Raw genomic sequence first — 16,374 nt, 5'->3', positions numbered from 1 at the left:
TGGCAGATGCTCCAACTGGTTGGTTAGCTTGATGCTGGGGTCTGGCTGATTGGGACTGAGCAAGACAGGCCAGACACGCCCTGGAGCCCTCCCACGGTCCCTCCCCAGTTGGCCAACCTCCCACATCTCTCCCCGGCCCCAGTAGTGCACTGGTGGGGTCCCTCAGCCTGGCCTGTGCCCTCTCACAATTCAGGACCCCTTGGAGGATGTCGGAGAGCTGGTTTTGGCCCAATCCTGCAGGCCAGGCCGAGGAATTCCACTGGTGCACAAATTTGTGCACCAGGCCTCTAGTTTTAAATAAAGGCCCTCTTCCTGCAGCCTGGATTTCCAAACTGAGTGAAATGCTTCAGGGCAGCGTTCCTGTCTCTGTCTCCGCACTCACCCCCAGCACCTCCAAGCCTCCTCCCTCACCCTCTCCTACATCCTCACCTGCCACCGTGGACTCGGCAGGACTGGGGCTGGAAAGAGGCGGGCAGAGAGGCCTGGTCATCCTCGAAGGAGATGTGGTCTCCCAGGAAGTCGGGGCCCGAGAAAAGCTGAATCTGAGGGCAGAGACGGGAATAGATGAGAGTGAAGGTGGTGATGGAGTGAGCGGATTGAATGGGGAACAGGGAGAGAGATTTGCATTGAGGGAAGAGGAGGCATAGGGCCCCACCAGCTCCTCACCTTAGAGATAAAGTGCAGATTTTGCTCCTCGACCTGAAGGGAGAGACCAAAGTTTCAGAACTTAAGGAGGGTACCAGCCGCTACCCTCAGTTCCTCTGGTTTCAAAACCCCCAACACCTGCTGGGCTAGCGTGGCTCAGTGGTTGAGTGTCAACCTATGAACCAGGAGGTCATGGTTGGATTCCAGGTCAGGGCACATACGTGGGTTGCCGGCTCCATTCCCAGTGGGGGGCATGCAGAAGGCAGCCGATTAATGATTCTCTTTCATCGTTGATGTCTCTATCTCTCTCTCCCTCTCCCTTCCTCTCTCAAATCAATGAAAATAAAAAATTAAGCCCTAACTGGTTTGGCTCAGTGGATAGAGCGTCGGCTTGCGGACTCAAGGGTCCCAGGTTCGATTCCGGTCAAGGGCATGTGCCTTGGTTGCGGGCACATCCCCAGTGGGGGGTGTGCAGGAGGCAGCTGATCGATGTTTCTCTCTCATCGATGTTTCTAGCTCTCTATCCCTCTCCCTTACTCTCTGTAAAAAATCAATAAAATATATTTAAAAAAAAAGAAAATAAAAAATTAAAATAAAATAAATTCCCAATCCCAGCCTTAGCTCTCCCAAGTTTGAAATCTGCATTAGCCCCGCCCTCCTCCGAGGCCCCGCCCCCTCCACGCAGCTCCGAGCAGGGTCCCTCCGGTACCAGAGCTGAGATGGGTGCCTCCCAGACTCCAAGCACCACCCTCCCAGGGGCCCGGCCTTCGGCGACCGCACCGCACCTGCAGCACCGGCTGAAGCGAGGCGAGGGCGCTGTTGCCCGCGCCCCAGTCGTCGCAGTTGCGGTACACGCCCTTCTCCAGCACGTACTGCTCCCCGGAGAAGCCCGCCTCCTGATAGGCCACCCACCTGCAGGGAGGCGGGGCGCGGGGTCAGCGGGGCGGAGCCGCACCTCCGCTGGGCCCGCCCCCGGCCCGCCCGCTGTCACTCACACGCCGCTGAGCACGTGGATCGCCTGCGTGTGGGGGCCGTGTCCCGCCAGCTCCACGTCCGGCAGCGCCTCGCTCACCTCTGCGCTGTGCCCCTCGAAGTCCACGGCCTCGAACAGCACCACGGCCGGGTCCGCGAAGTCCTGGGCCCCCGGGACAGTCAGGCGTCTCCCACCCACCCACTGAACCCCCGGGAGTGACCAGACCTCAGGGAGGCGACCCAAGGGACTCTGGGGTGAGGTGGCCAGTGTGGCCTGGGGAAAGCAGCAGGAGGGAGAGAACTAGACCTGGGGAGCACTTCCGGCGCTCCGGAGAGCAGGGAGATGGAACATGGATTCTTCTCTCAACAAATTGGAGCGGGGGGGGGGGGGGGGGGGGTCAGTGGGGAGGGCATGGCTGTGGCTGGAAGCAGAGGGATGGCCCAGTTGCCCTTGCTTACCGTCCGGATGACCCGCAGGGAGGTCAGCGCCTCGTCATAGCCTCCCCAGTGTGACCAATCAGGGTATTCCCCCTCCTCCAGCAGGTACTGGTGGCCCCGGAAGCCTTCCTTCTCATAGCCAACCCAGCTTGGGGAGGGCGGAGGCAGACAGACAGTCACAGGAGGCCCCTGGATGTGTAAGACAGCTACCCCCACCCCCAGGCGGCCCAGATCACTCCCCGCTCCCAGGGCAGAGGCCAGCGGGGAGGACAAGGTGGAAGGAAGGGTCCCGGGTCCTCACCAGCCTCCAAGAACTCGCAGGGACCCCACAGAGGCCAGGCGGGGGCTGTGGCCGTCCTCCGGCTGCTGAAGATTGTAGATGTCTCGGCTCACTTCCCAGCTCTGGCCTTGAAAGCCTGGGGCCTCATACACCACAGCCTGGGGGAACGGGATGGTGGTGTCGGTGTGGGGAGGGATCCGGACCCAAACACACCCAGCCAGCCCAGGAGGGCTCTGCCCAGCATCACCCCTAGCCAGGCCCGCCCACTCCCTCACGGAGCTCCGGGCCCTAACTCCCATCTCTTCTCTGGCCTCTGGTTCTTACACATCAAAAGCCATTTCCCAGTGAATCCACCAGGTTCCGTCCTCCAAGCCCCAGCTTGTGGCTCCCAGGATCCCCCTCTCCTGTCCTCCAGTTCAGGCCACAAAAGCCACCACACACATACACACAACCCACCCAAAGGCCCTTTTTGACCCAGAAACCCAGACTCTTACCTTGGGCTCCCCTGGCTTCTCCACTCTTGGGCAGCCCTGCCGAAGAGACAGAGCTGAGCCACCAGCCCGGAGGTGGGAAGGCAGATGGGGCGGGTGGCCTAAGATGTGCTTGATCCTGAGGCTCCTAAAAATGGCCACCCCCCCTCTCCTCCAATCCCATTCCCAGTAGGAGCTGCCAGGCCCTGCCTCTTCCCTCAGACTGCAGGACAAGGCCACTCGGGCCACCTATTCCTTACCAAACTCAGCGGTTTCAAGGAGCCCACGCTGGGGTCTGATGCACCCCAGTCCTTGGAGGCGGGGTACTCTCCAGGCTCCAGGATGCAGGGAGTGTCTTCAAAGAAGGGTTTGGGGTACAGCAGCCACCTGGGGGAGGCAGAGAGGTGGCTGAACCCCAGGTACCCAGGGATACAGGCTGGTGGATGGGAGGGAAGGTTTAGAGAGAAGGAGGAGGTTTTGAGGGAGAGGCCTCTGTCAAGGGGACTCTGGAGGACACTTCAGGCCCCCATCACCTCGAGCAGTAGCCACTCCATCAGTGCCCCTTCCTCTGGCCTGGCCCTCCCTCACTTCACACTGCAGCTGGAGAGTTCTTTCTCATGCGCAGACCTGCTTAAAGTTCCCCAGTAATGTCCTGTTGGCCTCACAATACAATCCAGCCGCACAAAGAGGCCCTTCCGTCTGTCCCTCTGCCTTCCTCCTGGGCCTCACATCTCCCCGTTCGCTGCTTCCTCTGACCAGACTGAATTTTCAAAGCTGAGCTCTCTCACCTCTGGGCCTTTGCAAATGTTGTTCCCGTTTCTAGAGATACTCTTCCCCTGTTCATTCAATCAACAGATATTTAGGGGCCTCTATCCCATGCCAGGCTCTGCTTCAGGCAGGAAGGACTCTGAGTGAACTATACACGCACAGCCCCTGCCCTCAGGGACCTATTCTTCCGGGCCAACTCCTCCCAGCGAGGCATCCCCTCCTCCTGGAAGGCTTCTGTGACTTCAGGCTGGTGCGGTGCTTTCCTGTGCTCCCACAGCTCCGTGCTCCCCCTCCTGGAACCCTGAACGGCCGCTATCTGCTTATTTCCCTGTCCCCACCAGTAGACTGAGCACTTCTTGAGGCCAGGAACTGTCTCCTTTTGCTTATGTGTCCCCAGCACCCAGCACAGCGAATGATAAATGGATTCCAGAACAGCCCAGACTCACAGTCCTGCAGAGACAGTGGCAGATGCCACCTGCAGGGGCCTCTTCAGGCTACGGGGGTCCTCCAAGGACTGGGTTAGCTTCACTTGCTCCCCCTTGAGACCCTCCTCGGAGTACAGGCTGATCTCTGGGGTAATGTAGTCCTGCAGAAGAGGGGTGGAAAAATGAAGTGTAAAGCACCATCCCTCAGAGACTACCCCCTTCTGTACCTGCTTCCCCAAGTCTGCCCAGCCGGGGCTCCGGGGGCCTCTGGGAAAACTTTGTGACTGTCTCCCAGAAGCCAGGAGATAGACTGGGATGTATTCTTAAGGTTGACCAGACAACCCAAGACCAAAGCCCATGCTAGTCCCTCCCTGAACCTTGGGGATCTGAGACCAAAGTTCTCAGCAAGAGCCTGCCAAGTGCCATTGCCCTCCGCCTTCCCTCTGGTAACCCGGCTTCCAGCTGGTGGAGGGGTAGACGAGTTGGACAGCTGCTTCTGGAGGTCTAACTGACCATTCTTTTATGTACGATCCCTGCGTCTGTTCAGACCTGGAATATACTGAGTGTCCAATGCTGGATTAATCAAAGGAATCCAGGTCCACCTGACTTCAAAGCCCCTGTTTTTCTCTTGTACCTCATTACCTCCCACACAATGATGACTTTATTGTGAGAAGATCACAATAAACTGTCCACAAACATTTCTGTGTTTCTGGAGAGGCTTTGAAAACACCCCTCCTTTGCATGGTTGGGCTACTGCCCTAGTTAAGAATCATCAGCTCTCGTATTCTCTTACCAGGAGGGCTGCAATAGCTCTGGACTCAGAGTTATTCCTCCTCTCATTAAAAACGAAACAAAACAGCCCAGCGGGCGTGGCTCAGTGGTTGAGCATCGATCTATGAACCAGGAGGTCATGGTTCAATTCCCACTCAGGTCACGATCCCCAGTAGGAGGTGTGTGCAGGAGGCAGCCAATCAATGATTCTCTCTCATCATTGATGTTTCTCTCTCTCTCCCTCTCCCTTCCTCTCTGAAATCAATAAAAATATTTTTTTAAATATATTTCTTTATTGATTTCAGAGAGGAAGGAAGAGGGAGAGAGAGATAGAAACATCAATGATGAGAGAGAATCATTGATTGGCTGCCTCCTGCATGCCCCCGACTGGGGATCGAGCCCACAACGTAAGCATGTGCCCTTGGCCGGAATCGAACCTGGGACCCTTCAGTCCGCAGGCCGACGCTCTATCCACTGAGCCAAACCGGCTAGGGCAATAAAAATATTTTTTAAAACAAAACAAACATCTGATTGGCCCTGCTTTCTCTTCTGGTTCTCCCTAGAAGCCAAGATGATTTTGTCAAACTTAATTTTGGTAGTTTGTAGACTACCACTTTACAAATATGAAACTGTAATATTAACTATGCCTTTACAAACCACACCCCCCTCCCTCAAAATTCAGAAGCGCTCCTCAGCTGGAAATCACAGCCCACCCTGGTCTTCCTGCCTCTGGGATCCCCACCCAGTCTCTTCTCCTGGCAGCCAGAGGGGTGTTTATAAACTGCTAATCTGATTATATGGTTTTCCGGCTTCGAATCCCACCCTGAGACCCTAGCCTGACCCTGAGTGCTGCAGGGCAGAGGTCAGTCTCCTCCGCCTTCACTGCCTGGCCTGGTGGCTGGCACACAGCAGACATTATGAAGCATGCTTGAGCCAATGAATGAACAATCGTCCAAGGCACCTTGGGTCCTACTGAGGGCCTAAGAGCCCTGGGCTCTGAGGGGAGGGGAGCACCCATATCCACCCCACCTGTTTCTGCTGTTCTAGCGAGTCCTTCTCCAGGGGCAGCTCAAACTTCCTCAGGCTGCTTTCCCACGCTGGGGCCTGGCCTCGGCCTGCCCCTGCCTCCCCAAGCCAGGCCAGCGCTCCCCAGCTGGCTCCAAGGTCTGGAATCTATAGGCGAGTCCCTAATAAGCCCCCTCTGCCCCCAACCCAGTACGAGTGGGAATCTCTGTCCCTGAGAGTCCGACTCCCTCCGCACGGCCCGTCCGGGGGACAGGGCAGCATCTGGCTCCCGACCCCAGCCCGCTCACCCGGACGACTCTCCTGAGGGAACCGATGCCGCGGACACTCCACGCGGGCCCCGTGGCTCTGAGTTCCACATCTCCTTCAGGCAGGACCAGCCTCCGGCCCCGGAACTCTGGCTCTTCATACAGCACCCAGCTGTGGGCACAGAGACCCAGGGTCACTGGGTTGGAGAGGATGTACCCACAAGGCAGCATCTCTGGGTAGCTCAGGGGGGTTCTGCCAGGTTGGCTGGGCACTTCTCGCTGTGCTTGCTGCCCCAGTTCCCAGCACTCTGCACTCACCAGCCTCGGACCACTCGTACGGAGGCCACGTGGGCCCAGCTGGAGGCATCAGCAATGTCTTCCCAAACCTCCCTGCTGCTGCCTTGGCAGCCGGGCTCTGAGAAGAGGACCACCTGGACAAAACGCAGAGGGGGGTCCTCAGGCTCTGATTTGAGCTCCGGCCTCCTGCTGCCCCTCCCACACACTTGCCCTGCACCCCCTACCTTTCCTGGCCTGGTGTTCAGCTTGCCCTGGGTCTTCGATGCCGGGCTCTGGAAGGGAGGCAGTGATAAGAAGTCTAATAGGTTGCCTGCTTACTGCCTCCCACCACCTGCCATCCCAGGCATCCCACATCCTCCCTGTTAGCCTCCACCCCCACGGAGGGCACCACACTTGTCCCAACCCTCCCTGTCCAGGAGCTGGCCCCCTATCACTCCCCTTCTCCAGCTTCCAAGAGATGGTAGCCATTAAGGTCTTTGGAATCGACCGTGCAAACCTCTTCTGTTTGGACAGGGAAACGGAGGCCCAGAGAGACGTGGCTTGCACAGGATCACACCAAGCCATACCTCAGGCCCAAACTTCTGCATCTGAAGACTCTGCCTCCCAGGACCATGGTCCTCATGCCATCCAAACCCTGGTGAGGCCTGGCACCCTCCCTGGCCACCCACGGCCTCACTCACCCAGCCCTCAGGGGGCCTGGCGCACGGGGGCTTCTCTGGCGGCGACCTGTCACTGTAGAGCAGGGGCGGCTGTCCTGGCACCTTTCTGAGCCCTGGTGCCCCACGGGGAGGCAGAGCGGATAGTTTTGTGCCTAGTGATTCCGAGGTGGGGGCCTCCTTGGTGGCAGACACCCTACCCCCAAAGAAAAGACTGCCTTCAAGGCGGGAGGTGGGCCTCGTGCCCGCCTGCCGCTCTGGCCCTGGCTCCGGCTGGGAGCCCTTGGCATCTGTGACATGCTTCTTCATCATCTCCAGAGGCGAGTAAGAGGCCTGGGGGGGCCTGGCAGGGAGGAAGTCCCAGGCGGGCCCGGGCCCAGCTTTCTCCTGCCTGCGCTGGAGCTTCTCATCATCACTCAGGTAGGGGTTCTCTGGCTGCTCCTCCTCCTCTTCCTCCTCCTCCTCCTCTTCCTCCTCCTCCTCCTCCTTTTCTTCCAGTGCTGGCACCCCCTGGGGGCTGGGTCCCCGCACCCAAGGCCCGGGCTGGTCCTCCTCGATCGGAGGCAGCGTGGCGTACATGGCCAGGTAGGAGGAGCGGGGGGCTCGTGGCAGCCGGTGGGTGCGGAGGATCTCGGGGGGCTCCATGCTCCGCAGGGTGTCCAGGAACATCTCCAGGTCAGCCGCCAGGACCAGCTCCTCCTCCTCCCTCGATGGCTCCGGCAGCATCTTGTCTTCAGTGGAGCCCGGGATAAGCCGGGGCTCTTGGCTGGCCTCTGCTTCCATTGGCTCTGGGGCAGCGGGGCCTCCTGGGCTGGGGAGCACCTTGCCCACTGAGGAGGAGGGAGCAGGGAGAACAGCAGGACCCTGGACAACCTTTTTTTGGGTGGGAGATGAGACGGGGCTCCCTTCAGAGCCCTGGACAGCCTTATCCTCCTGGGGGGATGGGATAGCAGGAGCAATCAGGCCCTGAGCAGGCTCTTCCTTGGTGAGGGAAGCGCCAAAGCTGCCTTCACTACCCTGGACAACCTCCTTTTGGGTGCTAGGCCTGTCTTCCGGGCCCTGGACAACCTTGGTTGGTTCGGGGGATGCGGCAGCGGGAGCACTAGGAGCCTGCACAACCTCTTTCTGGGTGGGGGAGGGGTCCTCAGGAACATCAGGGCCCTGCACTATGTCTTTCTGGGTGAGAGAGAAGATAGGGACATTTTCAGGGTCCTGAACAACCTTATTCCTTGGGGAAGATGGAGCAGAAAGATTGTCTGGGCTAGAGACAGACTGTCTTCTTGTAGGGGATGGGGGTTCTCCAGGGACCGTAACAACCTCACTCCTTATCCTGGGCATGATGGTGGCAGCAGGGGTATCTGTGAGCTCTTCCCTTTTTACAGAGGGCAGGGCCTGGGGTCCCCTGGGATCCAGAGCAGGCTGGGCCCTGGGGTGAATGGGCACCACAGGCTGCTCAGGAAGGTGGTCTAGGCCAGGGGAGGGGGTATGGATCTGGATTCTGGGAGAAGAGGGTACTAATGCCTGGCCCTGAGAGATGTGGAGAGGGAGCTGGGTGGGGTTGGAGGCTCCCTGCACCCTTGGGACCTTATGGGCCTTGGCACCCAGAGCTTGGCCCTGGTCTGGGTCTGGATGGACTGCAGGAGCCTCTTGGTTCTGAGGTGGGTGAGCACCCTCAGGGATGCCTACAGGGGCCAGGGCAGATCTGCTTTTTGGCTCTGTTGTCCCCATCGCAGGCAGCTGCCCCAGGGCTGTGCCCTCTGTACTGCCCAGACCTGGACTCCTTGACACAGAAGCCCTGGGCCTGGGAAGCCGGCTACTGAGCAGCTCCAGGGCCTGACTGCGGCTGGGCGAGCCCTCAGGCCTGTGGCCCACCACCACTGCCCGGACAGCATTGCGGCCCCTTGGCAGGGCCTCGCCCGGGAGCACTGGCTCCAAGGTCACAGAGCTGGTCACCCTTCGGTCCACATGCCCGCCTACCACCACAGTGGTCCGCACAGTGCGTGTCACCTGCCGCTCCTCACGGTTCACACATGGGTGGGGGCTCGGCTCACGGGGCCCCGGCAGGGGCACCAAGAGCTCCGTCCTGGCCATGGCTCCCAGGCGTGGTGGCTCAGTCCTAGAGTCTTGGGAGCTGCCATCACACTGGTCCACAGCCTCTTTCAGCCTCCTCACCAGCCTTTTCTCCTTGGGGGGCAGTGTGTACTTCTTGGAAAAGATGGGCCCATGGCTCTGGCAGCTCTTGGAACCAGCCCCAACCGAAGGGGCTTGATGATTCACAGTCTCTTCTCTCCTTGCAGCGAAGCCATTGACTTTGTCTCCACGGGGGCTGTACTCAAACATCTCCTCCTGGGGGGCTTCCATCTGGGCCTCCGACACCAGGGACACCTTGTGAAAGTGATGTCTCACCTCTTCCTTGGCAGGGGGCCGCTGTCGCCATGTCAGCCTGGCACTCACCACCCGGGCCTCGGCCCGAGCTGGGGGCCCACCTGCCTCCTCCATGCTGGGCCCCAGCAACCTGTCCTGAAGTGTCCTTGGCTCCCTGTGGCCCAGCTCCCTGCAGATGGTGCCAGGAAAAAGAGAAACAGGGTCAAGGGTGTGCGGGTGGCTCCCTGTAGTACAGAATAACTACCTCTGCCAAGATCAGGGTGGGTACCCTCAGGCAAGTCATGTGACCTTTTGGACCTTTGTTTCTTCGTCTGTAAAATGGGCATAATGCTCTCAGCCCTCTCCCCACTTTCAGGTGATCCCCTATACCACCGTCCTTCCATGGGTGAAGCTGTGGCCTGAGCCTGGATGGAGAGAAAGGCATATGGTCTGACCCATTGGTCTATGGATGGGGCTGGGACTCTAGTCCTCCAGGAGCCCCAAACTGGAAAACCAGAAAGCTAAAAACTAGGCAATTGTTCTGACCCTATTCCTGCCATTATAAGGGAAGGGAAGGGAAGGGAAGGGAAGGGAAGGGAAGGGAAGGGAAGGGAAGGGAAGGGAAGGGAAGGGAAGGGAAGGGAAGGGAAGGGAAGGGAAGGGAAGGGAAGGGAAGGGAAGGGAAGGGAAGGGAAGGGAAGGGAAGGGAAGGGAAGGGTAGGGAAGGGAAGGGAAAGGAAGGCAGACTTTGGCCTTGAGCAGAGCTGGGTTTCCCCTGACTCTGCCACTCACTAGCTAGATCACCTGAGTGGCCACTCTTCCCCTTCAGGCATCAGGGCTCCAAGCCACAAAATCTATAATCATAAAAGTGTAATATGCTAATCAGACTAGATGTCCTTCCAGACGAAGCTGAGGTTGAGAGGGAAGCCCTGGTCCCGGGTGCCAGAGGGAAGCCGGTCCCGGCAGCCGGGAGAAGGAAGGCCTACTCTTGCACGAATTTCATGCATCAGGCCTCTAGTGTTATAAAATAAGAGTATGTGCTTCATAGGGTTATTGTCAGGATAAAATAAGAGAGAAAGAACAGAAACTCATCTTATAAACGAAAATGCTGGCTCACAAACTTCGGGGTGTCCCCTGGGAGAACTGTGAGCAAACACAAGCAGGTGTGCGTGTGTGTACTAGCACCAGCATGCGGCGTGACCTTCTGGGTACATCTGTGGGTCTTAGGGAAATTCCTCGGGACCCAGCACTTGGACTTGCATGCCCTTTCCCTCAGTGTTCTCCTCTCTGAGTGTTGCCCCCATCATACACATGAAGAAGCCAAGGGTCAGAGAAGAGGAGTGACTGGCCCAGCGTGATGCTCCTGCAAAACTGCAAGCCGGGGTTTGAAGTCGTCGCTAAGCCCATGTCCAGGCATCTTCCCTCCTGGCCCCGAGGCCAAGGCTCTGAGCACATCCAGCTGTGCCTGCGGTCCTCTCCCGCAGAGCACCTCTGACCTTCCCTCTTTTAAGGTCTTATTTCTTCTCTGAACCGCCTTGATCTCTGGGTCTCCATTACCTCCTTTATTAAATAGGGGGTGATTATAACAACTGTCTGAGGAGACTTCTAAGCTCCCTAGGAACTCTCTGGTGAACCTGTTTTAATAGTGACAGCAACCACAGCAGCCATCTGCTGAGGGCTTACTCCGTGCCAAACAGCTTGCTAACTCCTTTACGTCCATTGCCCTATGGAATCCTCAAAAGAACTCCATGCACTTGATAACTCCTAGAGAGTACGGTATTAGTAAATTATGAACAAACATACGAACATTCCCGTTTAGCAGATGAGGGCTGGAGGAACGTTCACGGGGGGGGGGGGGGGGGGGGGCGGGGGGGGGGTAAGAAACTTGCCCAGAGTTACACAGTAGCAGAGCCAAGTCTTGAATGCCAGCCCTGGGTGCTTAATCACCATACAAAACTCCCTAATGGATTTACCTGGCCAATTGAGATGCAATGGTTTGGAAATATGCTTTTAAAGGGGGTGACAGCAGGCCTGGAGGGGCCGTCCAGCCTCCACTCTGACTTCCAAGTCACGCTGACCAGGGCAGCTGACCAGGGCGATCCTATTCTCAGGCCCCAAGGACCAGTGAAGTCAACCTGCTCATGCCCAGCCTCAGGCCCAACCTGTCTTCGGGTCCGCTCCCCCCCTTCACTAGGCATCCCTTAGACCACTATAAAGGACGTTAGGACCAGAAATGGGCCCATGCCCCCAGCTTCCCTCCCCCATCTCTATCTTCCTCTCTACTAAGCTGGTGGAACCTAGAACTTTGACCCTGCCCTGTGGCCCCAGCAGTGACTCAGGTTTTATGAGGGGCAGAGATGAAAGGGGCTGAGGCCTAGGGAAGCCTGGCCTGACTCAGGGACCGCTGGTAGCTATGACAGCATGTGGCCTGGCCCGAGACAGGGTCTGAGTGGCCCCAGAAAAGCCTTGTGTATGGGAAAGGTGGTGGGCTGAGATGGAGTCCCAATCCTTCTCAGGCAGAATTCCTGAGAGCAGGACACAATCAGACACCTTGGGCCCTGGATTCCTAGCCCTTCACTGAGGCCCTGAGCCTCTCCCCCGTTCTCACTAAGGAGCCCCCTTTCTTCTAACAGAACCCCTGTCCTTGCTGGGATTTCCCCCACATGGAGCTTCACCCCCTCACTCCCCCTGAGTCTTCCCCTTCATTTCTGAAAAACAATAATAGCAACTGCTATTCGCTGAGATTCCCTGTCCCTAATGGCATTAATGGTAAGGGGCAAAGCCAGGGTTCTAAGTCATTTATTTGTTCATTCACTCATTCACTTATTCATTCATTCAATGCTAATTGTGTTAGGTGATGCCCTAGTCCAGTGATGGCGAACCTATGACACGCGTGTCAGGGGTGACACACGAACTCACTTTTTTGGTTGATTTTTCTTTGTTAAATGGCATTTAAATATATAAAATAAATATCAAAAATATAAGTCTTTGTTTTACTATGGTTGCAAAGATCAAATTTTCTATATGTGACACGGCACCAGAGTTCAGTTAGGGTTTTTCAAAATGCTGCCATGTCGAACTCAAAAGGTTCGCCATCACTGCCCTAGTCCCTGATTCAGTTCATCCACAGCCAACTTTCCCATGAAGAGTCCAGGGAGTCCAGGGGTCAACAAATTACCATAAAAACAGGAACCACATTTGGAAGGCCCCATAGGCTTTGGCAAAGCAACAGGAAATCCGCTTCACAGGAAGCCATTGATAGTCAAATTAGATATTGTCAGTGACCTCCCAATAATCAGAATGCAATGCCTCGCTCACCCCAGCCCAGCCCCTGGACAACACCCCTGATAGACACTCATTCCACAAGCATGCGGTCATTCGCTTCTGCCTGCACACCTCTAGGGCTAGGGAGGTCACCATCTGACAGTTGACCTGACCAATCCCTGGACAGTCAGGACTGCTAGAATGTTCCTCACACTATGCTGGAATCTGCCTGCATATAGCTGCCGGGAGCCGGTCCATCCTTGCTGTTTCAAGGGACCTGGCATATATGGCATACTGTTCTTAATATGTTTGCTCACCTTCTTGGCACTGTGTTTTAACCAAGGTCACCTCTCCGAGAAAGGTTGAATCCCCAGGTAGGGATTTTCCCCTGAAGTTAGGGAGGGAATAAAACCCCTCAACTAAGTGCCAGGCGGGTAATTAATCCCTTTAACTATGAACAATCATGCTTAAACTACATAATCTTTTCTCCCTGGAATGGAGATAAGAAACGCCCTAACCTTTGTAATAGAGATTGATGGGATTGAGTCAACTGGTATAAATACAGATGTAACAAGACAGAAAGAGACAGAACTCAGAACACAACTTAGGAGACAGGGCTTGGAAGACAGGACCAAGAGAGACAGAGCCTAGGCACAGAACCTACACAGATCGTTCTCTAGAGACAGAAGAACTTCGCTGGCGAGAGCATGCCGGAGGATCCTGGAGAGGGACTGGCCTCGGAGCCTAGAGACAGAGCCTAGCGGGAGAACATGGCAAGGGATCCTGGACTGAACCTGACTACAGAGATTGGCAGGAGAACCTGACTGGAACCTGGACACTGAACCTGACTGGAGACCCTGACAAGCGAACCCGGCTATGATGATCAACTGAACGCTATCTCTGTATCGTTCCTTCTTCGCCGACTCCGTCCACACCTTTGGGGAACCCCTGGACCCGCTGGGGCAGGACCCCGGCATATGGCGCCCGAACAGGGACCCTTAGGTAAGCCTCCCATTCCACTAGGCAAGCGCCCCGCACTCGGGACGGATAGGACTCCACCATAGGAAGAGGGTGGATAGTCTTCACCGACTCCGTCCACACCTTTGGGAACCCCTGGAACAGGATTCCCTTAGGTAAGCCCCCCCCCATTGAGAACCCCACACTCGGGACGGATAGGACTCCACCAGGGTGCTACAGACCCCCCTATAGAGGATAAGTAGGGTAAGAAGGTGGATAGTACAGAACTTAGATTGAGAAGATGTGCCATACTGAGTCCAAAGAAAGAAGACTCTGTATTGATTCTTAGATTGAGAAGATGTGCCATACTGAGTCCAAAGAAAGAAGACTCTGTATTGATCTTTAGATTAAGAAGATGTGCCATACTGAGTCTAAAGAAAAAAGACTCCGTATTGATCTTTTAACATATATGCTTATTAGCAGAGGAATTAAGGTTACTCCCAGTCAGACAGAACATTTTATACAAGAAATACGTCCATGCTTTTCTGAGGAAGGAAAGGTGCCGGAAAGGTAAATGTAGAGGCATGGGAGAAGGTAGGCCCAAGGAGCCTTATCCTTAACCCCACTGCAGCCTTTCCACCCCGGGAAAGTGCAGGATTGGCAAGCTCTCCCTGGGGTGAAAGATCAGGACTCAGGTAATAGCAGAAAGCGCCAATCCTACTCTTAAAATGGATACAAGAGAGCGTTTCAGATTTTTCTTTGTAATGCTTGCTTTTAAAAAATAAAAAAGGGGGAATTTGCCGGGAGCCGGTCCATCCTTGCTGTTTCAAGGGACCTGGCATATATGGCATACTGTTCTTAATATGTTTGCTCACCTTCTTGGCACTGTGTTTTAACCAAGGTCACCTCTCCGAGAAAGGTTGAATCCCCAGGTAGGGATTTTCCCCTGAAGTTAGGGAGGGAATAAAACCCCTCAACTAAGTGCCAGGCGGGTAATTAATCCCTTTAACTATGAACAATCATGCTTAAACTACATAATCTTTTCTCCCTGGAATGGAGATAAGAAACGCCCTAACCTTTGTAATAGAGATTGATGGGATTGAGTCAACTGGTATAAATACAGATGTAACAAGACAGAAAGAGACAGAACTCAGAACACAACTTAGGAGACAGGGCTTGGAAGACAGGACCAAGAGAGACAGAGCCTAGGCACAGAACCTACACAGATCGTTCTCTAGAGACAGAAGAACTTCGCTGGCGAGAGCATGCCGGAGGATCCTGGAGAGGGACTGGCCTCGGAGCCTAGAGACAGAGCCTAGCGGGAGAACATGGCAAGGGATCCTGGACTGAACCTGACTACAGAGATTGGCAGGAGAACCTGACTGGAACCTGGACACTGAACCTGACTGGAGACCCTGACAAGCGAACCCGGCTATGATGATCAACTGAACGCTATCTCTGTATCGTTCCTTCTTCGCCGACTCCGTCCACACCTTTGGGGAACCCCTGGACCCGCTGGGGCAGGACCCCGGCATATAGCTCCCCTTTTTGTCCTTGCTTTGAAGACACACCTCAATGACCCAGCCCAGCAGAAGTGCCCGTTCCCTCTCTTCTCCAGGATCCCATCTCAGAAGTGAATTGGTTGGCAGGGTAACCTGTGACCTCCACACAAGGTGTGGGGCTGAGAAGGGAGAGGCTGAGGAAGGGGCGGAGGGGAGTGTGGGAAAGAGCCTTGTCTAACCCAACAAGTCCTGGATTCTCCCCGCTTACCTGTGAGTCACCCCCAAACTAGGCCAAACCAGTCTACAGGCCCACATCCCACAAACACATGCTGCGTCACACCGGCACAGACCCAGGGAGTAGCACAGGCACAAAAACACAGACACTTACTAGTATGCTGACTTACACAGTCAAACACACAGTCAGAGCTACAAACACTCAAGAGACACAGCAACACACCAGTCACAGACACGATGGCACAAGCACACATTCATAATGCACGCACACCGTCAATTCACAGCCTACGGTCAAACTCAGACACACAACCTTGAATGCATAGGCATTCCCACTTGCAGTCCCAACTGTGTCCTGCCTCCCCACCCCTATATTTGCAAATCCTGCCCCAGAAACCCTGGGGACATGGGAGGAGGATGTCCCTGGAGGTCCCCTTCCTCCTCTCTAAGGGAACCCTAGCCTCCCGCCAGAGTCTGTCATTATCCACCTGGACCCGAAATAGCTGGGGAGTAGCAGGTAAGGCCCCAGCCTCCCAGCTAAACCTATTGCTTCTGTCCTCTCTCCAAGGCCTACTCCTCCACCCCTTCGCTCGGCAGCCCTCTCCCCCGCTGGGTCACCGAGCAGATCTGAGCCAGCCACGCTCCCACATCTCCCTCGTCCTTGCCGCAGGACCAGTGACCTGCCTCCCATTCAGAGTCCCGGACATCCCGGCAAAATGCCGCCAGATCTACCTCCACAGGGTCAGAGAAAACCCTGGAGTCCGCACAGCAACCACACTCAACCTTCCCTCGTCTGCACAGGGCCAATGAGGCCTCTGTGAGAGGCAGGATAGAGAAATGATTAGAGCACAGGCACCGCATTCAAATTCAGGCCCCTCACTTTCTAGTGGACTTTGAGCAAGTGGTAGAACCTCTCTGAGCCTTAGTTTCCTATTGTAATCAGGCATGGGGGTGTGGAGCAGGAATAGCCCTACTCCATGGGGCTGTTGTGAGGATGAAACAGGATTATGCTTAGAAAACAAACCATAAATGACAGCCGCCACCACATTAGGAACTTCTCAGA

General features: G+C 55.9%; 1 protein-coding gene across 4 annotated transcripts in view; it reads right to left on the bottom strand.

Annotated features, from left to right (window-relative positions):
- CRYBG2 (crystallin beta-gamma domain containing 2) overlaps positions 1-16,374 on the bottom strand; it is a 31,983-nt gene that overhangs the window by 10,392 nt on the left and 5,217 nt on the right. For all 4 annotated transcript variants that reach the window (XM_059690695.1, XM_059690694.1, XM_059690692.1 and 1 more), the window contains exons 4-16: positions 7,018-9,547; positions 6,562-6,609; positions 6,359-6,471; positions 6,083-6,212; positions 4,020-4,159; positions 3,066-3,192; positions 2,830-2,865; positions 2,357-2,493; positions 2,077-2,203; positions 1,641-1,780; positions 1,431-1,557; positions 667-699; positions 430-542 (exon numbers count right to left, since the gene is read on the bottom strand). In XM_059690695.1, coding sequence (XP_059546678.1) covers positions 430-542; positions 667-699; positions 1,431-1,557; positions 1,641-1,780; positions 2,077-2,203; positions 2,357-2,493; positions 2,830-2,865; positions 3,066-3,192; positions 4,020-4,159; positions 6,083-6,212; positions 6,359-6,471; positions 6,562-6,609; positions 7,018-9,547 — 3,801 coding nt within the window. The remainder of the gene's footprint in view (positions 1-429; positions 543-666; positions 700-1,430; positions 1,558-1,640; positions 1,781-2,076; positions 2,204-2,356; positions 2,494-2,829; positions 2,866-3,065; positions 3,193-4,019; positions 4,160-6,082; positions 6,213-6,358; positions 6,472-6,561; positions 6,610-7,017; positions 9,548-16,374) is intronic.

The sequence above is a fragment of the Myotis daubentonii genome, chromosome 3 (genome assembly GCF_963259705.1).
Source record: "Myotis daubentonii chromosome 3, mMyoDau2.1, whole genome shotgun sequence".
NCBI classification, from domain to species: Eukaryota; Metazoa; Chordata; class Mammalia; order Chiroptera; family Vespertilionidae; genus Myotis; species Myotis daubentonii.
This window is presented reverse-complemented; position numbering and strand designations above follow the sequence as displayed.